Source organism: Necator americanus, chromosome II, assembly GCF_031761385.1.
Source record: "Necator americanus strain Aroian chromosome II, whole genome shotgun sequence".
Taxonomy (NCBI): Eukaryota; Metazoa; Nematoda; class Chromadorea; order Rhabditida; family Ancylostomatidae; genus Necator; species Necator americanus.
Window position 1 is genome coordinate 33,067,494 of NC_087372.1, and position 27,252 is coordinate 33,094,745.

Consider the following 27,252-nt stretch of genomic DNA (forward strand, 5'->3'; position numbering starts at 1 on the left):
TTGAACCGAACTGGACCCTTATTGTCTATGATTTAGCCAAAAGCACAACTTACTTACTCTTGAGTATCTAAGTAAGTAATAGCCTAAAATAAACCAACTTGGGCTCAAAGACCAATAGTTCAATTACTTCTTACTACTTTAAATAAACTTTCCTCCTACATTAATTGTTAATATCAAATCAATTCCTGATATTAATTGAAATTATTACATTGCGCATTTTTCGACTAATAAAAATAGGAGGAGTAGGATTTCCAATTGGTTTTGGAAAAAGAAAAAAATGAGTTTCTTCGCTGTTCGTCTCTGACATGACACGACGCATTTCGCTTACGTAGGAAAGTAAAAAATCCGGAGCGGGTACACGGGGCCGTGGGGTAATTTCCGCCCCCTAATGCTCTCAATCAAATTTTGACTATTCGAGAGTGCGGAAACGCCCCACGGCCGCTAAGAGATGGGCCCCACATGCGACGCCATCTGCTGCTGCTGCTTGTTCTGCTCATTTGTGAGTTCTCCGTTCACTTTAACCCATTACGAAACAATCTCTTTCTCCTGAGGAAATCTCCTTAGAAGTAGGGGTTCCAATTGGTTCTGGAAAAAGAAATGAGTTTTTTTGCTGTCCGTTGCTCGTCTCTTTTCCTAATGTGCTGTGCAGAGTTGAAGGCGAATTCTCACGGTATTTTTCGTCGTCGAAATGCTCATAGCAGTTCCCGTTCCATTATTCGGAAAACTTGAAGGTGAAGTAAAAAGTTGTGAGCGTTCTGTTTCCCTTTATTTCGATGATGAAATTGGCATAGTTAGGATTAACCGATTTAGATCAAATAAGCGCTAAATTAAATTAAATTAAATTTTGTTCGATAACTTTTGTCCATTTTGATGGGAATTTCATGACGTGATGTTTACATCGTCAGATATGGCTGGAATAGTGAATGCACCTAACAAAAACGCACAGTACTTTTTTTCCTTACCTAATATTTATTACACCGTCGAAATCGTAGCTATTGCAGTGCTTTTTTTCTGGCCGCTAGCAAATATTAAAAATTGAGTAAAAATTTGTTTTAGATGAGTCGGAGAAAGCATGATGGTTACTTTACAACTAATTTCTTAAAGTTCTTGAAATGTTTTCGTAGACATGCTCTGACAACCATCAATTACATTGGGTTCCGCAAGCGACGTGTGAAAGCAAACGCCTCCAAGGAATGGAAAGTAGCTTTTAGAAGCACGCGTAATCATCAGCCAAACAACTCGAAAAATCTCGCAACCTTGCGAGATTTTTCGGACCAAGCGGATATTTCGACGGTTCAAACGATGTTTCCGTTCTTTTTCCGGTGCAATAATAATAATAATAATAATAATAATAATAATAATAATAATAATAATAATAATAATAATAATAATAATTGACTTAATAACGGTGGGAAAATTAGTATAGTGTTATAAAGGAGATTAGCGGGTATTGCAGACATTACTGAAACTCCGCCTCACATTCCGTTGAATTCCGCTACAGGACACCGGTAGCGGAAAAAACAGCCAGAGTAATCCATGATAACTTTTTATTCTTCATACAATAACTGAAAATGAGATCTCAGAAGAATTTCGAAAACTACACGAGAAAAAGTCGGACTTTGACAGCAAGGACTTTGATTGTCCACGGAAAAAACAAACTTCTTGCTAGGAGAATTTCACAGTATTTATCAGGATTTTCAATTTTTAATTCAATCTTATTTTTTTCAACTTTTTCAAATCGAAGTGTTCGAATTTCTCCAATCTCGTCTATATCAAAATGACCCGATTGAAATCAATTGAATGTTTGCCTTTAGAATATTTTACTACTATGGAATTTTAACTAATAGAACGAATGATGAAGTTATACTTTTGTGGATAACGCTGATTTAGTTGAGAAAAACTTTTTGTTGAATGCGGATAAAGTGCAAGTGTAAAGGTTTGTTAATTAGCTAAAACTTTATGCATAAATTAATGTTTTCGTTCTTAGGTGCCCAGTAATCAGCAATTCTAAGCACCTATATCTCATCACCAAGTAAAATACCAGTGACGATTGCAGTATTTTCTTTTACAATTGAAACCAAAAGCATTCTCCGTTCGTCTATGATCTTTAGCAGAAAGAAGAATGTTAAAATAGAATCAAATGCATCATTTTCACAGATTTATGCACCACAGTCAGTGTTTCACCTCTATTTTTTTTAATCCATTTAAAACAGCAAAAACTAAATTCTTCTGGAAAAATCAATTTTATTCTTTTCTTCAACGAATACTACAGAATATGCAGGATCCGAGAAGCAGATTTTTACATTCATTTGTTTTTCCACGTCACTGATGCCCAAATGTTGATCAACGTGGTGAAATCAAGAATAGAATCATTAATTTCTCTGTCTTTCGGATAACTTGCGCCCAGATCCAAGAAATATTTGTGGAAGCACGATACCACGTCACGAAAACACATAACTTAGCAAAAGTTAATTAGAACTACATATTATTTCTGTGCAGCAGTTTATGGCTTCTATTTAAAGTCTTAATTATCTACTCTTGAGGTTCAGCATCCTATATGTACGTCCAAGTGATATCGACCAAAGTATCTGGCTGGTAACCGAAAATATAATAGTTATCCTGAGATGGAATATAGAGAAAGAGTCCGTGTGACTAGGATGTTAGGATTCATCATTGAAATTTAATTTGGGAGTATTTAAGATTTGAGATTAGAATAGAAACTAAGATTCAAGGCACAGAATTGGAAATTAACGATGCTTCTGTTGATTCGTTCCTTTTTTTCTTCGAAGTGTTGCTCAGCAGAGAGAGAGAAAGAGATCGATTCCTGAACCTGTCACTTTCAAATGAATCCTAGGCCAGTTGAGTAGCGTGACGTACGTTATTACGTGCTATTTTTCGTTACATATGACCATTTTTAGTTAACAATTTTCCTAGTTTTGTTTAGTATTCTAGTTCTAGCCTAGTTTTTTTTCTGCATCCAATGTTCTTTGTCAACTGCACTGAATAAAAAATTGCATAAAATTGCAATTGTATTAAACATTAATAGCATTATATATCATTAGACAACAATAGCTTGGGAAACATGCAAAAGTATCAATACGATGAAGATGAGCAGCAACGTCAGACTCCGTAATTTTACCAGAAATCCAAATTACTTATTATTATTATTATTATTATTATTATTATTATTATTATTATTATTATTATTATTATTATTATTATTATTATTATTATTATTATTATTATTATTATTATTATTATTATTATTATTATTATTATTATTATTATTATTATTATTATTAATATTAATAATATTATATTTATGATATAATAATTTATAAAATAATCCTTATATTTGATTATCACTTAAAGACTTATAATCATACTATAATAGTAGAAATCCTTGTAGATTGAAAATTTAGGTTAATCGTAAATGACGCAATGACATTCTTATTTTGTACGGGTGTTGCGCACTCGGTTAGAGGTCCGTTCGGTAGCCACACGGTCGGTGGTTCGAAACCGCGCATCCCTCCGGAGATGATAAATTGGTATTAGACCTGTCCGGAAGGATAAAAACACTGACTTGATCGTCGGCTGCCCCTCGCAAGTCATTGTATAGGCCAACACGCGCTCCAAAACCTCAACGATTACGAATTGCAGTAAAATCCCTAGCGGATACGCCAGTGGCTTTATCCTTTTATTCATATTTATTCTATGTTAACGACGATATATTTATGTTCATGACGGTGACATATCCAAAGAGAACGCTTAAAAGGTGACTTGAGGCAAAAAAAGAGAAATCTTTGTTAGTGAGAAAAAATCCATAAAAAGCAGAAAAGTCTATTTTAAGAAACAATTAACATTAAGTAGTGCCTGCCAGAAAAAAAAGTGGAATCATCATAAAGTAGTAATAATAATATATAAAGAATATATAATTAATAATAATAATATATAAAGAATATATAAAGAAGACAGTGAGAAATAGAATACAAAGATTAGAATAATAAATATTAATACATTGATAAAGTAATACTAATTGAAGAATTTCCCCTATTGAAGCCATTTACGGAAGAAAATTCACATATCTTCGAGCACTGTCAGTAATTTATTGTTGTTATTGTAACATCTCTGTGCTTAGTGTAGAAATTTACTATTTACTAACGATGCTATTTATTTACTATTTACTACCAATAACAGTTCTCAATTTCGATTTAAAAGCTAGTTTTTTTCCGTCTTTTTTCATTCTCAACAAATCAGCATTCGGTATTTTTTGCAGTTCTTCTCATTTCCTACGCAAATTTCACCGCGGAATCTTAAATATGCCATTGGTTTTGGGGCTTGACTTCGGCAGATACGCTAGCAAGAATCAATCTATTCGGGACCATCCTCTTATGGCGGCGAGTATTATAAATGGCCAGTCTAGGTTATTTATTGCATATCCATATCGTCTCACATTAGTTAACGGTCCATAAATTTTGGCTCGAAGATGAATCCACGCTAGCCTCAGGTATTCTCAAACGGCTCGTGTTGATCAAGAGGGGAAAAAGTTTAAAAAAATCAAAATGACCCCATGACCAATCGATCGTATTTCTAGTACTATTTGTCACCACGTAAAAATCCATAAGAAAACAAATAAGGAGGAAGATAAAGTGAGAACGAAGCCAATAATAATTCTTTTATAACATACTTATCGTATTTACTTCATCTACGCTAGTAGTATAAATTCTTTTATTTCTTTAGTGTATTTTTTTTATTTTTCGTAGTAATAATAGCATGGTTATCAAAAGTTTTTGAAGAGTTTAATAAACAAATAATATTTTATTGTGGCTAAAAATATGCAATTTCAAAAAAAAAAAAAGAAATGAAATCAAATAAACACCATTTTGTTATGCTTGGCTTATGTCTCCTTGAAGTCCACAAATTGACGACTTCATCTGCAGAGCTGTGTCTTTATCTTCTTTCTCTTCCTCTTCTTCCGGGTTCCGCGCATTCCGTATTTTTTAAAATATTGCGGAGCTCTATTCTCTTAATTTTCTGGAATCAATCCTACCATCATGTTCGTGAATGGTTTAAGAGAAATATATCTCTTTCTATTTGCACCGTTCCCGTATTTTCTCTTTCTTCTAGCTAATCTTCTCAAACTTATCAAAAGGATTAATTACACCTAGAATTGAGCGTAAGAGGAAATCTTTCCAAAGTCACATCAGAAACTAAATGACATCAGTCGCTGGAAATTTTTATGCATTACTAATTGATAATCTATTAATTGTTATTTATTAATTGGCAACGAATAACTAATTGAATTTCGAATGTTTGTGAAGTATTTATAATCAGCTTCTGTAGAAGGCTGACGAAAATTAGATCCTGCATTTTCTATTTATTATAAATTATAAATTAGACGTTAATGTCGTTGTTTTTATCAGTATAAATCTACATCATGTTTGTTATCAATTATTAATTATATTATTGACGTTATTTTACGCTCAATTAGTGGAAGTTCTTTGAGGGTTCGTGAGGATTTCTTTGAAAACAATGCTATGGTATTCGTTTCGTTATCGATGAAAAACCGCCGCTTTTGTCGGGTAATAATATAAATTGGGCAAGGGTTTAGAATTAGATTTTGAATCGTTCCTCGCATTGGTTTCCTCATATTTTCTTCCCAGGCAGATTTAATTGAACCATGTGGATTCAGTGTTCTATAAAGGTCCATCAGTCCCAGAATGTGGATTGACTATTAAGAGTATGGAAGCAAAGAAAAAACAAACTAGGCCTCCTCAATTTTGCCGCAAAAAGTGGATTTTTTATTAAAAAGTTCCTACAAAAAAACCAATAAGAATAAATTTAAATCTTTTTTAATTTAATAGATTTTTTAATGGATTTCACTAAGGGACATTTCCGTGGATCATACAGCGTGAAGGTGCTGACTGGTCTCTGCGCTCTTATTTCAAGGAAACACGCAAGACCTTTAGCACCAACAGATTTACTCAACCAAATAAATCGGTGCGGTGAGAATTGGATACCGCCTAACTTCCTTCTAATATTCAATATATCAATATAAAATGGTTTTTGAAGATATGTTCAACTTTTTTTTGAAAAGTTTAGCCTTAGACGTCCTATCATCTTACTGCATTTGTACCACAACTTTTTTCTTTCAAAAATTTAACATTTAAGTGTTCCTATCATTTTATAGCATTTCTAGAAGAATATATCCGTAAATCTATCATTTGTGTTATTCTAGTTCTTTAGCACTAAAAAAATGAATAATCTCCAATCATTCTACATATTTTAGAATGACAGATCTAAATGTTCTTGCATTCGAGAGCGTCCTCATTTCTGTTAATTACTCTGCATGTTGAACCAAAATTCAATTTTGAAGTACTTTTCGAGAAAAGTGACCCTTCCGGATTTGACTCATGTACTTAAAGCTAGAAAAAAAAGAACAAGGACGCGATTTAATGGAGTTTTGTCTTTCGTTTTTGAAAAAGCTAACCGGAAAAAAAACTATTCAATTGATGACCTTTTTGAAGGAATTACAGGAAAAGAGTTTAAAAGACCATTCACGGCCCATCGTTTTCTGCATATGCACCGTTTTTCGAAGGTCCCTTCCAAGCAATCCGACGATTACGGGACTTTTTGTGACTGCAGTTATATTTCAGTTTTGAACACTGATTAGAAAAAATCCACACCTTTTTAATTCCTAGATAGAATAAACTCAAACTTTTTAAGCTCTGACTGAAACAAATAAGCCAAAATGTTAGCGTTTTGAAGTAGAATAACAATTTTGGTCACGAAATAACAAAGCCAAGCAGAACTATATTCGAGGACTTGAAAGTTGATGCGAATTAGCATAATTCCACAGTACCGTTCAAATTTTACTGCTCCAAACAGCCAAATTCAAAAAGTTACACTGAAAACAAGTTCAGTGTAACCAGAAGAGTGAAATACTAAAGGTAAAGTCAAGGGATAAAGTCACTGGCGTATCAATCCACTTGGAATGCGCCAACGCATTTTACTGGAATTTGTAATCCTTGAGGTTTCTGGTACGCGTGTTGGCCTATACAATGACTTTCGGGGGCTAGCCGATGATCAAGTCAGTGTTTTTATCGTCCTACTGTATCCAGTTTATCAAAACCAGAAGGGTGAAGGGCTTCGTTTGCATTAACACGGTATCGAAATATCCGTGTGGCTATAACGGACCTCTAGTCGACTGCGCCACACCCGCCCCAAATAAGGACGTCAGTGCGTTATTTACGACTAACTTAAATTTTTCCTATCAAAATATAGAAATGTAATACTTATTTTTCATTTACGTTGCGTAGATATGTCTTTCATTAGCATATGCCTTTCAATTTCTTGTTCGAAAATAGAACAGAACGATACGTACCGTTATCGCTTACTATTTCACCTAAACTCAGCGTATCACGAAACCTGCGTAGTTGGGAACCCTTCGCTCAATTCTCCCTGATCCTCGTAAAAAAGTAGCGTGGGGAATAGCGTTTCTTCCTACGAGGTACCTGAAGACGCCTCATCCTTGTGAACGTCTACGAGCGAGTGATCGAAGACCAACGAAGTCTCCTTGCCAACCAGTTCAACAAAAAATAATCAATGCGCTGCTAAGGGGATCGAAACTTGTGACAGATTTGCGCGTTCTAACGTACCTCGTAGGGAAAAAACGACGTTCCCACACGTCGTTTTTTGAGACGATTAAAGAAGATTGAGCGGAACTACGCTCACACTCGTAATCGCCACCCGGCACTCTATATTTGCCCCAGGAGACCCCATCAACGTCAGTTTCGTGCATTCAAGTAGGGATTCGGTCGGGTTCTGCGATATATAAATGAATATATCAAGGATAATGGGGCTGGATATGTCAAGGTTACGTGGGCATGAATGAAATTTAGTTGTGTGCCTTTGATTTTACATAGTTTCACCATAAGGATCCACGCAAAATAGAAAACAACCAGAAGAATTACCATTTAGTAATTTATACTTTTCTATTAATTGATTCTAGATTAATGTATTATTAAGAATTGATCATTTTCACTGCGATGCACACAGAACGCACAGAATTATTGTATGCGTAAGGATTTCAGAAGTCCTCTGGAAGTTTTGGGAACACAAACGCCTCATTTTCTGGAATAAGACAGAGTAATATTGCACATTTTCAGATCTGGCACGTACTAATTCATTAACGGGAACAGCTTGCTACTCATGCGTTGCTCTCAACTACAGGTACGTGGTGAATGTAGCCGCATAGGTTGTTTTTATTATACATATAAATTATTTATATTCATAAATCATTTGTTTTTATATTTATAATTTGTTATGGATAAACTACAGCTTTGAACGAAAAGACATCAAATTACGTAATAAAAAGAACACGACAGCGCTTTTTCTTTTCACTGCCTAGCGTCATTAAATAATACAAATGCTGCTGCATGAGAAAAAAAAACCTTCAAGAAACCAGCATAAATGCGTAAATAAAATAAATGTTTCTAGAATATCAGTACCATCACGCAATGCTCCACTTCCACCGTCACAAGATGCAAAAAATCTCTCGGAGCTCTTCAAAGCAATGCAGGAAGTGAGTTTTACGCAACAAATACTTATGGATATCTGCTCTCCTATTCTTCGTAGATATGTGTGTTGTATTGGTCGAGAAAATCCATGAGAATACAGTTACATCAAACCTTCGCTTAATACGTAGAGCAATTTCCGTCAAGTTTTCATAGCAATTAATTAGTAGTTATTAATAATATATAACAATGATATGAAGTAATAAAATAACGATTTACAATCATCGCTGCAATAATATCAATGAAATGACATGATCACTTAGTTCTTTTTGCTTTTCTTAAAACTTTTAAAGACTGCTCACCAAGCCTTTCATCCCTCCGGGATCGATAAATTGGTACCAGACTTGTCTGGGAGGATAAAAATACTGACTTGACATATCGGCTAGCCACCGCAGCTCATTGTATAGGCCAGATACACGTTCGTAAACCTCAAACAATTCTGAATTGAAGTGAACGTGGGGGCGCATCCCAAGATTGATTAACGCCGGAAACTTTATCCTTTATCCTTCAAAACTTTTACCTCATTTTTGTAATCTAGACCAAAATCCCAATCAAATCAACAAGCGAGCTTAGATCAGCGTTGATGTGAAGGCACAATGAGACAAGGAGGCAGGTCATTGGAGGTAGAACCTCGGCTACCCAGAAATGCCAAACACTAAATCATTCTGGCATTAATCTCCGAGTCATAGCATGCAGAACACCCGAGGTGATTCGGATAGCTGCTCAAGGTCCCAAAATAAACAGAAAGGATGAGTGCATTGGGATTACAAAAGAAATAATTTCATATCAAGATCTGCGCGGGTTTTGATTTAAGGGGCGGGCGGGCTGTCGTGTTCCTTATAAAAACCCTTGTGATTCACATTTGTGGTATGCGGTGGTCTGTTACGTTAGTAGTTTCAGCAAGTGAGGTCAGCACCAACCAATGTGTTGTTGATTGAGTTTACCTATCGTTCGGATCCTTTCTGTAGGGTGATGAGGCGCTTGAGAGGGTAAATCACTAATGGCTCTGATTTTTCCAGGCTCTGACAAAAACGATAACGCAGAAACGTTAGCTGTTGGTGATAAAGAAGATCAATACTGGTCTCAGCTACAGCTCAAAGAAATGAATAATAAATCTACTTATTAAATCATTCGTTCAAACTTTTTAAACGAGATGGAGTGGTTTTAGAAAAAAAAAGATGAGCTATGGCTGTTTTAGTAAAATCTTTTTGTTAGGATTGGTCCTGTCCATCGCAGGGAATACATTGAACAGACTTTACCTGATTCGGCCATCTCCAGGGGCGCAGTAAGGCTCAGAAAGCCGCAGAGATTCTTTTTACCCAATTTCTTACCCAGTCGAAAAGTACAGAACCACCATAACAAAGCACAATTAATGCGGAAAAGAAAATTCCAGAGCGGCGTTCGTGTTCCTACGTTGGCGGACACATGTGCAGATTTATCTCCTTCTTCATCACCGTCCTCATTTATGCAGTCTCCAATTGTTCTGTGTCGGCCAAAACGATGTACAAAGCTTACCTTCAATTTTAAAGGTACGTAAACATATAAACTATCTAATGTAGTTAGCACTTATATGTGTCCCGGGAGACCGCGAGCTCTCTGCAAAAGGACTCCACAACTCGTCTCCCTAAACCGTCTAATTCGATCTCATGCTGTGGTTTCCCAAGCAAACATAAATGCCGATCCTTACATGTGTTTTTTTCTAGTGTGTGTGCCTTCAATTGGGAAAATGCCGCTTTTTTTCTTCTGTAGATGAGAAACGAAAAAAGTCGCCTAATCACCAAGTGAACAGTAGTAAAAACGAGATTTTCAAATGATAACCACTAATTACAACCATTTAGGTGAAAGAGTTGTTGTTCGAAACTGCATTTCGAACACGTTTTCAAACGAATCGTTGTTACAAACACTCAACTCACAGTGCCTTGAGAAATATTCAAATATGTAAGTTTGCATTGGATTTTTTTTATCAGAGGAATTGTGGTTTCTGTCGCTGTAATGTATTCAGTAGTCTTTGGCCCAATTCTTTTAATTAAATTTTCAATTTTATTCCAATTCAAAGAATAAAGTTCACTGCGTTCAAATCCACTTGAGATGCGCCAACACATTCACTTAAATTCAGAATCGTTTGCGGTTTAGAGACGCGTATCTAGCCCATAAAATTCGAGATTTAAGGAGCCCACCAATACATCAAGTCAGTGTTTTTATCCTACCAAATAAATCTAGTATAGTCGGATCGAAACGGCCTGAAGCGTAGTGTAATTGCGTAGGCGGCTGCTCTCGAAGCGGCGCGGATGAGCTAGCAGCTGGAGCTCGCGGTGGGACCATCGTTAGACTCAGTCGGACTGCAGCGATGAATGGTGTTAGCGATGGTTCCTTCCTCCCCTTCCTCCTCAGCCTCCTGATCCCTGCCGCTTTATCCACCACCACCGCAAAAAAGACGCAACGATACTACGCCTTTGTTTGAAGGAATCATTGTTCCATGTGTATTCTCTTTAGAAAAATTACTACACCACTGGATCGAAATTGGAAAAATAGGCCAACCTTTATGCCACAGCTCTGTGCGTAGGGTTTTTCCATCTGCGTGCTTCAAGAGGTGGAGTGGGAACGATCAGGATGAAACAATGCTGGCTGGGCACTACACATAACCCGCATTTCATACTAAAGAAAACCTCTTAGAACGCTCTTCTATATATACGTTCTGGTCCTCAACAACCCATTCATAGGTTTCACTTGAACAGGTAGTGAGGAGAACTCATTGGCTTTCGACCGCTGTGCAGCTGAATGCGGCGCGTGTACAAGTGGAGCGGAGCGTTGAAACTGGAATCGTGGTGAAAAACGGAGTTACGTCGTTTTTTACTGCAATTAGGAAAGGATGACCGGAACCACCCATGATCCTCAATCTACGACCCCGTATAGAGTTTGTCCATCGGAAATCCGTACCACCTCAGATTCGTGGGGTGATGCCTATGACAGACGACGGGAAAAATTGATCAAAACCACCAATAATGATAATGCTCGAGCTTTTTCAGTACGATTGGAACGCTCAACAATGTTTCCATATGCGAATGCGAACGAGATCTCTGCAATTTGTCTGCTGTACGTTTGATTCTGATTGTATTGATTGCTCCCTATCTAACAATGTAGAAATTGTTGTGGTGCTTAAGAATAACGTGCTGTATTTGACTCAGAAAATCTATACTGTTTATATTTTATTATATAGCTCTCTAATCAAAAAAAGAGAGTAGTTTTTGAACTCGGCACTTCGAATCGTTTTCCAAGAAAACACGGGTAAAATCGTTTGCTTGTTGTATATTTTCTGTATTCGTACTGTACAGGATAGGCAACATGTTAAAGTCGTTTTCCTTTCCCCTACCTCATACTCAAAGGCTTTCAAATGGAGATTAATTTTTCGCATATATTCATTGGCAAGGTATTATTGATCTTTTCTCTCTTGCATCCACGTAGTCTTCAGTTTTTCACCTTTATGTATTTTCTATCCTTTGGAGCTGTAGGTTGTTCGATTAAAACAGTTGTTATTGCCGTGGACAAAAAATAGATGTTTATGGCAGCAGTTGTCTGGTAACTAAACATTGCAGAAAAAAATTAATTGGCACAACACAATTCTACAACCTTGTATTATTGTTATGTTACCGTCGGGCTCAAAATTCTCTTCAACCCGCAAAGAGCACTCGAGAATTTTGTTATTTTTGCTTTGAATTTATTCTTTTCCACGGGTCTGTTTCACTAAGGGATCACACCAGGTTAGTTGTGGGGCCATATGGCGCGTTCTATATAAATAATAAATAATAATAATATAGTATAATAGACAGAGGTTGGAACCGAGGTATGACCATGGCGAACTACAGAGATGAGTGACGGTAGCGAGGATCCTTACAGATCCCAACCGCTATGCTCCACCGCACCGCTCCGAGCACAGCTGTCCTTATTTCATGCTGTTTTGGCCCAACCAAGTACGACATGGTTGACCGAACGAGACGAGAGAATGCTACCCAATAAACTCCGCATGTGATGCTGGAGAATCACTGTCTCTAGGAACATGCGATAGTGTAGGAGTTGACCATCTTGCTCGTCAACACGACTATGAACACACGACATCAATTCTTCCAAACAACTGACTATCACAATCGAATATCCACGAGGAGAAGAACAGTTATTTCAACATAGCTTTGGCTATGTTAATCGCTTATGCTCCAACATCAAGCTACGAAGAGAAAGAAGTGAGGGTTTTTTACATTAATCTAAAGAAGTTCTACAGAGACTTATCTCAAGGACACTGTTATTCACTTAAACGCTGAGTCCTAGAAAGACGACTTAAGAACTCAACATCGGGACTCAAGGTCCGCAGTGAAACGAGGAGTGATAGAGGTTTTTTGGAGGGCAACATAACGAATTAGACCACGTCGTCGTCAGGAAATGTCCGACGGATGTTGTTATTTTACCGAAGCTTCATACAGCGTCGGACCATCATTTCCTTCGGGAAAAAAACACTTTTCTTAACATGGAAGAAGGAAATTTGTAGATTTCATGAAGCGATGCCCCGGGGCCGTCATCACCCAAGACTTCCAAGCTTCGTTAGCCGGCTCCTGATGTAACGTTGATGTGAAACATGATTGGCTCGTAGAATATCTTCAGGACTGTGCTAGGAAACCCTATGATTTTAAAATCACAAGAAGACTTTTTTCTCTTGGAAACTGTTGAGCTAATACGTCACCACGAAATCACACAAGCCGGAAGCAAACATGAACTCACGCCCGTTTTCGCAAAGTTTTCTATGAAACGATGAAAAAGCACTGCAAAGGCGACGCGTTCACACGTTACCTGTCCGAAAGCAACTTTCCAAATCAATGGGAGACTAGCGAGACCGTGTTGTTGTATACAGAGGGGGATCCACGTGTGCTCAGTATGCTTACTGGGTATCATTTACAGACCTCCGGAGGTGATCTTCAATGGAACTGAAAAAAAACACACTTAATGAACTCCAGAAACAGACACGATTTTGAAAACGATTGAGCACGATTTATCTCATAAACTCTGTTCTCAAATTTGTTGAAGTATCGCGCATGCGCATGATAGTGCCGTGTCGCATTTTCTTCGACTCAGAGGCCTTCCATTCGATAGAGACGGAAGCGGTGATGAACGTCTTGACGACATCTACACCGTGTTTCACTGATGACATCGTACTCACAAATTTTAGCATTAATCAAGCGCATTACCAACCAACCGAATATTATATTTTAATGCACCATCTACTTATATATACGTTAGGAAAGATGCATGAAGAAATACGAAGCTCTTCCGGAGGAATCGAAATTGGACAGTTTTTGAATGAAAGGGAACATCGAAGAAGTAGTGAAAAGGACCAAGAGAACCAGGCTCTGCGACCTTCTCTTTAGCGCAAACCCTTCTGTCTTCTTTCACTTTTGCTTCAATAAACTGGGTATCTAACAAGCAAAAGTAAAATAGCCTCAGCGTCGTTCCACGCTCAGTCGAAAGAGTGATGGTAGGAGCACTCTGTTTCACGGAATGAAGGAGGGTATTTGAAGTTCTAAGCTACGTAAGTCAGCGAAAATTAAAGACCACGCCGCATTTGCCAGGAAAAGTGAAATGAAATGAGCCGTACACGTAATGCGTTTAACAATCTTTGAAGCACAGCAGGGACCGACTGGGACTACAGGAAAACCCCCGACTCGTTGATCAATTCTTCAGTTCTTCTAAAGAAGATTTACTGCTTTTCGTGTCTCTGATGAAAAGAAGAAGCCAATGGGCAGCATTTGCACGCGATAATCAAAATATCGCCTCATTGAGTGACTCTTTGCGGAAATGAATTCAAAGTTCGTGCATTTCTTCAAAAAGTAAGAACTTGGGACTTTTAATTAAATCACGAATTCTTACTGTCAATACGCACACTCACAAAACCCACGAGAGTGGAAGGATCAAATAAAGGTGTTTTTTTCAAACTACTCTTAATTTTTGAATATTCTACCTACCCTATTCTGAATATATTCAGTATAAGGTAGAATATTCAATCTCTATATCTCTTATATTGAATTTATTCATAGAGTTCAGCCAGTTAAAGATAGGAAGTCAATCGTTGCAAGGAATGATAAGAATAGACGGTGATACAGATTACCTAACTGGACTTCCTGCAACCTTGACAGCGCTATTCTGACAAAATTTTGTAGTTTTTATCGTCGTCAATGTGTTCAAACTAATTATCCGAATTTTTCTTGTCCTATTTCATCTTTACTTGCTTTGATATTGTGTGCACAGACACTCGTAAGGTCAAATCTAGCACACATGTACTTTGAGCATATCGGCTCTCCGTATGACTCTTAACTTGTCGTGTTCGATCTTCGAATGGAGGTTTCCTTGAGGATTATTTGAGACCGCTAGCGCGTTTCTACTGGTGTATGAAGAATGGAAACACAACTTGTCGTCTCCGTTACTGTGGTCAGACGACGGGACTCGTAGACCACCTGAACCTTCAATTTCACAAAACGTTTCACAAAAAAGTGTGGACAAAAACTATGTACAAGTGAAGTTGCGTAAGTGAGATGATCCAACTCAGAAGAAAAACCTAATTATCAAAGAAAAATGCTGAAAAGCTACATAGCACCACGGATTTTTGTCAAACATTTTTGAAAGTTTTGTAGTTATCTCAACTGCCTGATGTTCCTGGCTTAACATTCGACATGCACTGCGAACGTCTGGGCAAATATAAGTGCTGGCGTCAATACAGCCATAAAACTCGGGAAATGTAACAAGTACTGGTTTGTTTACATTTGTTTTCACACAAAGATTTGCTTCAAGAGGTACCAGTTCAGTGAATGGTAGAAATCTTAAAAAAAATCAAGAGCTCCTGTCTGAAGAAAGCTTTCAAATATTTCAAAAAAAGTAGTGGTAGAAACGAAATATGGCGTAAATGGAGTTCAAGTCAACTGAAACAGAATTAAAATTCATTTCTACAAGCCAAAAAACAGATAGGAGAATCGAAAAATATTTATCAAAACCCGACTGTCTTCACAGCAATTCGAGAAGGCCACGTATCCCGAACACTACGACCGGTACAATGGAAATGAAATATTGGTGGGAAAAGCAAACTAAACACTAGCCCTTCGAAAATACTCTAGTGTATTTTGTGTACATCTCTATGATACAGGTACGACGTCGACATCTGAAGTCAACGAAACCATGTAGCCGACTTTTTTCTGCCACGCATTTTCTGAAGAAACAAAATGAATACCAGTAGGGATCATAAAAATACGAAGCAGCAAAAAAAAATGTGTCCTATTGTCCTTTTCCTCACCTCTTTTCGCAGAGCACTAAGATCATCATGTAGAAGCATTTTCTCGCGATACGCTTCAATGAGTCGTTCGTGTTCGAGTTCACGCTGAAAAGGAGATGCCATCTGCACATATTGATATGAGTAAACTTTCAAGTGGATCTGGAAACATACTACAGGCGTATTAGGTTTTTGAAATTTGAAAAAAAAAACAAAAATGCCTCACTTAAAATATTCAGTTGCAAGGCACTACATTAAGAGAAAATAAAGGCGCAAACAATAGGAAGCACCTGTTTATGGGCTTGTGCTAAATTTGCGCTCATATCGTCCGCCATCTGCTTCGAGATCTCTTCCAAACGCCGTTTGTACTGAAATAAACCTTTGGAATTTCCAGAAAATCGCGTAAAGTTAACCTAGGGCTTGTTGCTAGCTTGTCAAAAAAAGTTATGGATATGCATAACTTTTTTTACAACCAGTCAGTGACGTGTTCAGCTGAGCTTCATCCGCAGCGAAGCTACGATTGATGGATGCGTCAGAGCAACAAAGCACTAACTAATGCCTCCGCTGCGGACGCGTTGCGTGAACGCAGACGAACACGTTCTGTGCCGACTATAAGTGCGAACGTATACAGTCTGGTCGAAACGACATGAGTTGCGAGGGGAGCTGGCGGTTACGCAACTGCACTGAGCTTCACGTCATTTTGACTCGACTATATCTACAATAATATTCCCTTCAAGGTCCCATCCCTTAAAAAAAGAGTTGTTTTAAAAACATCTGGGATAACGTAGGGATAACGTAAAAGGTTCAAACCATTTCAAGTTTTGCTTCAATGTTCCCGCCTCAAAACCCGTCGTAATTCTTTTCTAAGTTTTCACACGCACTTATCCTTGTTTATTTTATTCCTTATTCAAAAACGACATGGCACGAAATTGACGATGTTGGAAGGAATAGACAGGGTTAGATCGTTGTAGATCACGAGTATGAGTTTAAGCACCCTCATTTCTCCATAACTGTCCTGAAAAACAGCGTGGGAAACAATCTTGTCTTGTCGAGTTTCCCAACGAGACACCTAACAACATATCAGGAATTCGGTAGCAGACATACGCGCTGCATTTACGAGCTAGCGGACAGTCAAATCGTTGCTGGAGCTATCTCTACCCTTCGCTCGCAGTTAGGACAACAGGTTAGGACATATGCGAGCGCATATGTCCCAACTTGTTGTTTGGTGTATCGTAGAATTTTAGAAGAAATTGGTTGTGACCGCGCTCATACGTGGTTTACACTCCCAGTCTTATCTAATCGTGAAGAGATCTTAACATTGCCATTTTCGTTGGATGTCGCCTTTAACGGTAGCGTATCACGAATTTGAGTAAGTAAGTAATTTGGGGCGGGTGTGGTGTAGCGGTTAGAGGTTCCGCTTCCTGCACGATCGATCGGAGGTTCGAATCCGCCCTAGTGCTCACCAAGCCTTCCATCCCTCCGGGGTCGATAAATTGGTACCAGACTTGTTTGGGAGGATAAAAAACACTGACTTGAAACATCGGCTAGCCACCGCAAGTCATTGTATAGGCCACATACACGTTCATAAACCTCAAACGATTCTGAATTGAAGTGAACGTGGGGGCGCATCCCAAGCGGATTGATTAACGCCAGAAACGTTATCCTTTATCCTTTATCACGAATTTAAAGTGGAACCCCATGGAAAACGTAGAGTTTGGCTTATCAACTACGGAAAAGAGCGTCGCCCCACTAATCTCCTTCTAATCATGTTAAAAACAGTGTGGAAGACGGTGTTCTTTCCTACGAAATCAATTGGAGTGTGCCATCCATGTGCACGCATCTCGTCCACGAGCGAATGGTTGGATGATTAATGAGGTCTCCCTATCAACGTATTCCAGTACAACCAGTGATTAGACTGCTAAGAGATCCGGAGCGTGTACAAGGTTGCGCGTTCTAACCTGGCCCCACAGGAACTGAAGGTGTTCCCTCGTCGTTTTTTTTTTCAAAAAATAAATTTTTAAATCATTTTTAACATGATTAGAGGAAAAATAGGGGATTTCGAGTCGGCCACGCTTGCCTCGTAATCTACAATCCGAACCCTACGTTTTCCTTGACGTTTTCGTACCACGTCGTTATGTGTTCCCTTCCATATATTTCATGTGTTCAATGTATTTTTATTTCACTTATTTATTTGATTTACCTCAATTCAATTTATTTTCAATGTTTTTCTTAGGAAATCTGTACCTCTGCAGTATGCTCTGCTTCTAATTTTTCCACCAACTCATCCATCAGCTTTAACTGTTCTTTCAACTGCTCACATGACCGGTGCTCTCTCAAGAACTAAAAATCCGTAGCTAATTTTGAGACGATGCTTCCAACGAATGTCCACGGAATTTTCTCCGAAGATAATAAATACTTGTGCATAGCAGTCGATGTACATCGCTAGGACGGCAAAAAACACGCATATGGTGATCAGACGGTAGCTCCATGACGAAGTGCAGCTCGATGTCTTGCGCTCCTGGAATCTTTATTATACGTACGTAGAAATACGCGTATCTGGGAGATCTATCGATAATTACATCGGATTCCTTCATGGTCGATGCTAATTTTTCCTCTCGCCTCTTCATTTCTTCCATTTCTTGCGTAAACTGCTGCACCTAAGAACAAAAATAGTTCTTACTACAAAGTTGTGCTTGTTTTACTCTTTGAAGGAAGAGTAGAGGCCAACTTTCTTCTTTGAGGTCCGCAGCGACTTCTGTAGAACTCTGTTCTGCTCTTCTAGCCTATCTGCTTTATCCCTCCACTCATTAGCCTGTTCAACCGTCCTTTCAAGCTTAAAAAAATTCAAAAAAATAATCACCCAATCGTAAGAAATAATTTATTACAAACCAATGTGTTACGTCCTTTCATCAAAGCCAACTCATGATACACTTGCTCAAGTATCCCCATTGTTTCTCTGCCCATCATGCTCACATCAGAAACGCATGATTCTAAATTTTTATGTTTGCGAGGGAGGAAAACCTCTACTGGTTTTTCTGAACATCTTTTTTTTCAATCCTATAACACACTACCAGACATCTGAGAGATAGAGTTGGTCATGGAACGAAGGTCGTCGTCGATGCTCCATGTGGATTTCGGAATCGAAGCACCACTGAACGGCACAGGATACTAGCATCGAATGACCGAGAATTCGGTGCACGTTGGAACTAACGGAATCACTTCCTGTTCATTTTGTGCAGGCTCTGTATAGAGTGCAGGAATACGCAAAGAAGTAGGTGGAGAAGAAACATCCGCGAGTGAAACGTTATCAGAATGACTACTTCCTGCAAAACAATTAATATGTACGTGAAAATTTGCATTCGGATTGCTAGCTTTATCCAACCTTCAACAGTACTTCCAGAAACGGAACGTTCACGAGATACTACTTCGAATTCGCTCGTTGCAGTGCTCTCGATTGACAGGCGACGTTGAAGTGATGCACCTGTCGCCTCATCCATGTTGAAGGGCGGACCTCTAATTATAATTTATCAATTAATCACGGGGCGTTTTATAATTTTTTATAGTTAAGAACGGATGTTAAGAGCACATAAATGATCGAATGAAACTATGTACTGCTAAAAACAACCAGGAAATGCGTGCACAGTCGGCGCCGAAATATTTTGCACGGGCAACAGCGACGCACGCGCCTTCTCTGCTTAACGCACGCTCTCTCTTCCGCTGACCTGCCCCAATCAAACGCAAAGAGCGGCCCGTGCAGATAAAGAGTTCTCGGCGCCGACTGCTTCAGTTCTACTGCTTCCTCGGAGGATAAGGACATGTTATTTCCAATTTATGCGGAGAGCACTTGTCGGCGCTATGTACCTTGTGTGTATGTGGAAGAAGGTAAGGATAGGTTACTACAGGTTTTCTAGAAACTGAAGATAAATGAATAAAGTATAAAGGACGAAGTGTCTGGCTTCAATCACGAACGTGTAACTGGACTATGCAATGACTTGCGGTGGCTAGCCGACCTGCCAAGTCAGTGTTTTTATCCTCCCAGAGAAGTCTTATACCAACTTATCGACTCCAGAGAGATGAACGGCTTAGTTGGCACTAGGGCGGATTCGAACCTCCGATCGATCGTGCAAGCAGCGGAGCTTCTAACCAACTGCGCTACACGCGCCTAAGATAATGAATACTATAATGAAACTTATGTATTTATTTGTTTATTTATTTATTTATTGATAAACCAAGGACTAAGAAACTAAGAGAGATTACGAAAAACTCAGTAGAAGAGGCTTTGTTACCACTTCCTAGCAACAGCCAATTTTTTGTTCAAAACGGCGGTTTACCGTAACTCTCATCCCCCGGTCCCCTTCTCCTCTCCCTTTTCCGGAAGCACATAGCGCCAAGTTTACTTCTAGATATCCCGTCCCGCCAAAATGGAGATATAAAGGGCAACAAATACTGCTCTACCTCACCGATGCAGCATCTAGCATACGTAGAATCATTTTCGTCGAAGAAACAATAATTCCTAGCAATGAAATCATATTTAGTCATCAAATCTATATCTATATCTATCTATCCTCATTAATTTCCTTCCTCTCTATGTAGTATTTTCTCCTGTGTCTATTTCCTCCTCTCGTCTAACAGTAACAAATGAAGAACAGATTCCTTTGTCGAGGATGTTTAGTCATAACAGCTCATTAGTCATGCGGTAGAAAACAGACGTGTTTGGTTCACTAATGCGAGGTTGTATGAGCATTATTGAACCAAACTCAAACATTCTGTGTTTGTGGAGGGAACTGACATCTGCAAAATTGAAATTTGAACAAAATAAGTGCGTTTGAAAAAATTACGGATGTGCCAGGGAATGACTATGTTGCAGAAGAAAAAGAACTTCGACGTTTTAACCGTTTTCACAATTGCATCAAGCTTCATTCAATTTTGACTCGACAATGCAGAAATATTTTTGAAATATAGAAAATTTTGCTTAGTTATCTAAAAAAGAGGCAACATGTTTTCTCACAGGAGCGGGTGTAGCGCAGTCGGTTAGAGGTTCCGCTGCCTGTATGATAGATCAGAGGTTCGAAACCGCCCTAATGCTCACCAAGCTTTTCATCACTCCGGGGTCGATAAATTGGTACCAGAATTGTTTGGGAGGATAAAAACACTGATTTACACATCGGCTGGCCTCCGCAAGTCATTGTGAAGACCAGTGACACGTTCGTAAATCTCAAACGATTCTGAATTGAAGTGAACGTGGAGGCGCATCCCAAGCGGATTGATTAAAGCCCGACACTTTATCCTTTATATTTTCTCACAATCAATGAAGATACATACGTCCCAGCAGTCGCGAGGATTTCATTTTACATCACGAAATAGGGTGACATAAAAAGAAGACGTAAAAGAAACAATTTGACATCCACGTGATTTTCATGTGAAAGCTTCCCAGTAGAACAGCATATAATGTAGAACAGGGTGTTTCAACAAGTGGAACAAGTGGATAAATAACATAGGAACACCGAACAGTTCCTCAAATTTCGTTACACTGTGCTTTTCACAGAAATCTGTATGATCATGACTCATTCGACCACAAAATCGCTTATCAGAACATCTGTGAGAAGCGCGGCGTTTCGAAAAAGATCGCACTGCCGATAAGAGAAAGACTCATGTAAAAAAAAGAACATTTGAAGACGACTTATTGAATTCAACTGGAGGAAATGTCGATTTTAGTTACAAAAATTCTTTGCTGCATCGCATGCCACATTTTATCACTATAAAGCTGAAAAAAAATCCGATATCGTGACGCTTGTACACCCAGGCACTCACGGATCTTCCCTATCCTTTCAAAACTGAAGAAAATCCCGTCGATTTTTTGTCTGCCACATCAAAATCCATGAGAAATGGGCGAAATTTTAAGTGCAAGATGTAACATTTGGATTGTAAAGTGCATATGAAGGAAATGTCAATCTTAGTTGCTCAATATTCAATATCAGTGATCCTGGAAATTTCTGCGATGTTCAGAATGCAGAGCGAAAAAATCAAAATAAAATTGCGAAGCCACATGTGCTAACTGAAAAAAAAGATGGAAATGATTTCCCGCGAGCAACGAGACCATTCGTGGTCTCATCACACCCAGAAGACTGATTGATCAACAAGGAAGGTGGAACGTCAGTCAACTATTTTTTACACAAAAAAAACATAGGAAAGAAGATTGGAATTCATATTAAAAACTGCTTAAACAAAAAACTTGAATATTAAACATTGTAATTATAATTTTATGGCAAATACAATACACCTATTTGTAAATAATAATAATAATAAATAATCGTACAATAGTAAATATTTGGCATTTTTTCTTCTAAAATCTCATCCGAATACTTCACAAGCAAATATTCAACTTTTTTAAGACTTAATTACTTACACTCTACGATATGAATTGTTTAATCGTATAATCCGACGTCACGACGTGTTTGGATGAACGGGTTTTCTTATTATTCACGGTTACATCATTACTGTACCCGTGGACTACGCAAATAAGGGGTGAGGAATACGCGCAAGGTTACGTCAAAATCAAGAAACTAACAAAATATCTTGACTTTTTTTAAAGAAATAAGAAATTATCTGAAGAAAATCACGTGCAACCTATAAAGATCCTTCCAGAAACAGATTACACAAGAATCGTTCAGTCTAGTTTCGTTTTTTTTCTCAACCAAATTTTGGATACTGTGGTGTACCTTAATCCTTACAGTGTTTTGTAGACTTTTCATAAAGGTGAAATGAAAAATAGAACCGAGAAGTGGTAAGAGTCAATAAAAGTGCTTCGATGATGATTTAAAATGACAAAACAAAAATTCATCCCATATAGCCGAGCGATATATCAGAGTGCGTTAATTTAAAGACATCACCTCACGAATCGGGGGCGGTACGGGTTTCAGATGAGTTATGCCTATACGGGGCCGTAGATTATGGGGAAGAGGGTGATTCGTTCCATTTCTTCCTAGTTGCTGTAAAAAACAGCCCAGAAGATGCGGCTTCGAGCGTTCCGGGGCGCCATTTTCCACAACGAGTTCGATTGGAGCGCGCCAGCCTCGTATACGCGCCGCATCTTCCCGTTTTTTTACGACGATTAGGAAGAAATGGACGGAATCACCCTCCTCACCATAGATTCATCAGATGATGCCTTTAAGCCACTGATGGCGGCGTGCTTTTTTTTGCGTATCTGGCGCGTCCGACAAGCCATACGACTTCGACGAACTGCATTTGTATTATATTCAGGGATAATAAACCTATGAAGCTGGAGTCGTTAGCTAATGAAATTCAGACACCTACAAAGTGGTTCTGTTCTCAGCTCATCTTTCCTCCGGCATCCCAGAAATGCTTGGTCACAAAATACTTTTCGCTGCTTGCAAAAAAAAAACCATTTCGAAGCAATTAATAGGCCCCAATAAATCGCTTGAACGGGCATATGTCCGTATTGTCCTATCCAGTTGAACAAGTCCCGCAAGTGTAGGTCGTACCACACATAAATTCTTTTTGGTGCACTTGCACTCTATATTTTACACAGAGATTCAACATTCCAGACATATAAAATTTTATCAGTTGAATTATGTGGACAGTTATACATGTTAACGGTTGATGATAGCGCTGACAAAATGCAGTGGTGCAAGGTTCCGTTGTGGATGGTCAGTAGGATATCAATCTCTGTGCGGGTTTTGATCTACGAGGCGAGGCGTCACGTTTCTATAAAGAAACCTTGTAATTCACAAGTGGAGTACGTGCTGGTCTTTTAAGTCACCAAATTCAAGAAATGAGGTAAACACTAGCCAATGTGTTGTCCTTTGAGTTCGTCTGTCGTTTGAGTGCTTTGTGTGGGGTGTCAGTTAGCTGTTGGTTAGTAAAGATCAATAACCATCTTGGCTACAGCTCAAACAAATCACTCAAAAGCCACTCGACGTACCAAGGTTCAAAGACACCTGAATATGGGCACCACTGAGTAGGATATCAGTTACATTGCGGGTGTTGGACGAATCGCCTGCATTCTATCGCATAGCAAACTGCCTAGTTGGATGTAGCAAAGAATAGAATGTGCAGGTTTAATCACTCAAATTTGAGGTCCTCTTGATACTTCTGTGATTGTTAGAATCTGTGTCAAACGTGCGGACAAAGAGCCATTTGTTGTGGTATGTGCTGGTCTGTTACATTGCCAGTTTCAGCAAATAAATTAGGCGCTATGAGTTTGCCTATCGCTTGAATACTCGCTGTAGGGTGATGAGGCGCTTGGGAGGATAAATCACTGATGGTTTTGGTTTTTTCGAGGCTCTGACGAAGGCGATAACACCGAAACGTTAGCTGCTAATAAAGATCAATACCAAGCTTGGCTACAGCTCAACCAAAGCAATCGAAAGTGCATATTAAATCATGCCAAGATTCAAGGACAATCGAACATAGACAATACTCAGAAAGACAACTTTTGTATTGCGGATGTTGCACAAATTGCCTGCGTTCTATCGCGCAACAAGTTGCATCGTTGGATGCAGCAGAGTATGGAATGTGTCCGTTCAATTCAATTTCAATTCAATTCAATTTCAATTTTTGTCAATTCAATTTTAAGTTTGAGGCCATTGTGTGCATGTTAATTCGCATTAGAGGAAAAATCTTGCGTTTTATATAATGGTAAATAAACGTCTCCGAGTAGATGTCGAACGAACGAACGCACCCCAAAGAGCTTGTTGAAGGCAGACATTGAATCTTTCACACATATCGTGGAAAAATTTCGTAGAGTGCAAGCAGAGTCACTATGTAAAATCGAATAACAACTGGATGTCATATGGCTATGGTACCATGTCGTGCATGTCATCATCAGCTGATTCAGCTCGTAGAAAGATCAACTACAAATCCGTGAGTAATTCAGGAAGAAATCCTCATCTCATAAGCACCGTTCAGAATTATGAACTCAGTGTCGAGGGAAAGATGAAAAAACGAGATATATTGAAGCAATTTATTCCGCATTCAGGCTGGAAAACATAGATTTTGGAAAAAATAAGTTAGTTAAAATGAAGAAAATGAAAAATTAGTTGCACATTAGCCGAAAATTCGTTAAATCCAGTTAAGTTAGTTAAAAGTCAAGGATTCCAAAAGGGAATCGTTTATAGGATTTGGAAATGAGGATGCAAATGCAAAGCAATTTCATTGAAAATGTTTTTCACGTGCACAAAGCTGACTAAATAATGTGAAATTCGATCAAAATTACGTAATAAAATGTAATAAAGCATTATTAAGCATTGACTATGAATTCAGAGCGGAATAAAGTTTAAAAAATCGCTTTGAAAATCCATTCATAACAGTGTCCATGAGGGGAAAAAAGTTGTTTCTTGTGCAACAAGGAACATTTTAGAAGACGTGAATGGCAGATTGATAGTAAGCATCATGGATATTCCCTAATGCTCTCAGGAAATCGATGCCGAGTGACGGCTAAGAACGTTTTTTTCGAATGCAGAATCGAGAGCGGTCTTTCGCTGATTGAAAGCTTTCTTTAGTAGTGATGGATTTTTTTCTCTTGCGAATGGTTTTCAACGATTCAATAGGTCAATCCTCAACTGACAGCTGCATTTCCTGGAAACGATTATGGACGTTTGCAGCCTTATCAGCACGTCAAACATCTATTTCTGTCCGATATGGCGTGCGTCTATGCCCCTCACAATTTAACAATCAATGCGAACGCAGCGACATTGCGGTGAACTGACGGACATCAGCTGATCGTTGCAAACGACAAAAGTAAATAAAACCATCGGTCAATGCATAATGCATGCAAAGGAGAAACAAATGAAAAGATTGATATATCATATGGTGTGAAGGTGACGATTACGACGTCGTAAGCAACGTGTCGTAACACTATTCGAGAAGTGCTCTGCGGCGCGCTACGAAATCCCGTCCGTTTGCAACGATCGATGCGCGTGTTAGGCACGTTAAAAACGTAAACACAGTTCGTTCGTGGAGTTTTTTTCTGTTCACTCAGAAAAGACGAAGTAAAGGAAGAAGAGGCAGTGGAACGACGAGAGCGATTAGGTGACGAAAAGCTTTCGCAGAATGGTCGATGAAAGCGCCACCGGTGCGCCGATCCAAACGGCCGCAGCGGCCTCTTTCCGCTTTTTCAGTTTTTCCATGTGTTCGTCAACACTTTACAGCCGTTCACGTGGGAAATGTCATCGCAGACGACGATCGTTACCAGATTTTCTTTTTCCTCGAAAAGAAAATAAAAACGCATCAGGAATCTGATATTATCGATCCAGTTTTTAGCCCTCCATGTTTTTTTTATTTGCAAAACGTGGCAGATTTTAGCGATAGCGAAATTGAGACTTCAAGGCGCCTATTTCAAATGATATCAAAGCGATGTGGTCCAGCTACACAAAAATACTGGTGCCAAAAAAACTACCGATAAAAATGCTAAGGAAAAGTTTTGGAAAAAAATTAAAAAATAATTATTAATAAGAGTACAGGAAGCGAATGTGATCCTTTCACTCCCGTCGAGTCGATGAAAAAGGAAGAATGAGAACTGTTTGGAAAGTGTGATAAAGAAGCAAATGAAAGTTTCTTTTCGGAAAAAGCTAATTTTATTCCGCATTTTATCCTCTGCCATGCACTTGGACCAACAAGTATATTCCCCCATAGCTTATCAGTTCTCATTAGTGTTATCCATCACAAAAAATCATGATATTAATCTTCAAACGCGTAGAGATACTCTTGTAAAAAACTTCGACAAAAATTCCGGCAGAAATAGTTTTTCCACTTATTTTTTAAGGCTTTAATCATCGTTCTTCGTGAATTTCTCCTCACAACTCCGTAATTTTGAGATTTCGCCCCGTAGGATCTTGCATGGCTAGAAGATAGTGGATGAGGAGCCAATTCGTAGCTGAATTTGTTCAATTTCACCCGTGACATTCAAGTGCATCTCTAGGATGACATTTTTTCATTCAAGTTAGGACAGGTTTTTCGTTCCGATGCACTACTAAATGTGCACTTTGTGTCTCTTGCGGCTGAAATATGACCTACAAGGATTTGAGTGGTGGTCTTTACAGGCATCAGACTACTAAAATCGAGGGTAGGAGGGGTTTTGAGGGGTCGAAATTGTATAGGAGGTATTTAGATCTAGGTATTTCTAGATTTCTCGAATCTGTTCACATACAGAGTGCGCCATAAATCTTGTCGTTTTTTTTTGGCGCGTCATTTTTTTTCTTAAAGCAAATCTTTCAAGCTTCCGTTCTTTCCATCATGTGGAGAAAATTCAGTTGATCAAATTATCCTTGGGCCTCTCAACTTTCGTTGCTAGTTTTTATGTTTATGGAATTATTTATCAAGTAGAAGTTATCTTAGGAAATGGATTTTAGATCACTT

At 38.6% G+C, this 27,252-nt stretch overlaps 3 protein-coding genes across 4 annotated transcripts; 2 read left to right on the forward strand and 1 right to left on the reverse strand.

The window, feature by feature from the left end:
• Nucleotides 1-688: 688 nt before the first annotated feature.
• On the forward strand, nt 689-11,717 carry RB195_020247 (uncharacterized protein; the record flags this gene model as incomplete). 2 transcript variants are annotated; one of them, XM_064188469.1, is made up of 6 exons in its annotated part: nt 689-731; nt 8,169-8,232; nt 8,500-8,584; nt 9,970-10,105; nt 10,415-10,514; nt 11,603-11,717. In XM_064188469.1, 6 exons carry the CDS (start codon nt 689-691, stop codon nt 11,715-11,717), a joined length of 543 nt encoding a protein of 180 aa, XP_064044350.1. The 2 variants fall into 2 exon arrangements, with proteins under 2 accessions (XP_064044350.1, XP_064044352.1); XM_064188470.1 differs by lacking the exon at nt 689-731 and adding an exon at nt 4,320-4,464.
• On the forward strand, nt 3,108-3,326 carry RB195_020248 (uncharacterized protein; the record flags this gene model as incomplete). The annotated part of the gene is made up of 1 exon (XM_064188471.1): nt 3,108-3,326. The coding sequence occupies one exon, from the start codon at nt 3,108-3,110 to the stop codon at nt 3,324-3,326; it is 219 nt and encodes a 72-aa protein (XP_064044351.1).
• Nucleotides 11,718-15,774: 4,057 nt separating the features above from the next.
• Nucleotides 15,775-19,373, reverse strand: RB195_020249 (uncharacterized protein; the record flags this gene model as incomplete). Its single annotated transcript, XM_064188472.1, has 11 exons — nt 15,775-15,816; nt 15,901-15,984; nt 16,167-16,244; nt 18,121-18,216; nt 18,293-18,394; nt 18,456-18,533; nt 18,605-18,709; nt 18,766-18,866; nt 18,948-19,027; nt 19,088-19,199; nt 19,259-19,373. 11 exons carry the CDS (start codon nt 19,371-19,373, stop codon nt 15,775-15,777), a joined length of 993 nt encoding a protein of 330 aa, XP_064044353.1.
• Between the last annotated feature and the right edge of the window lie 7,879 nt (nt 19,374-27,252).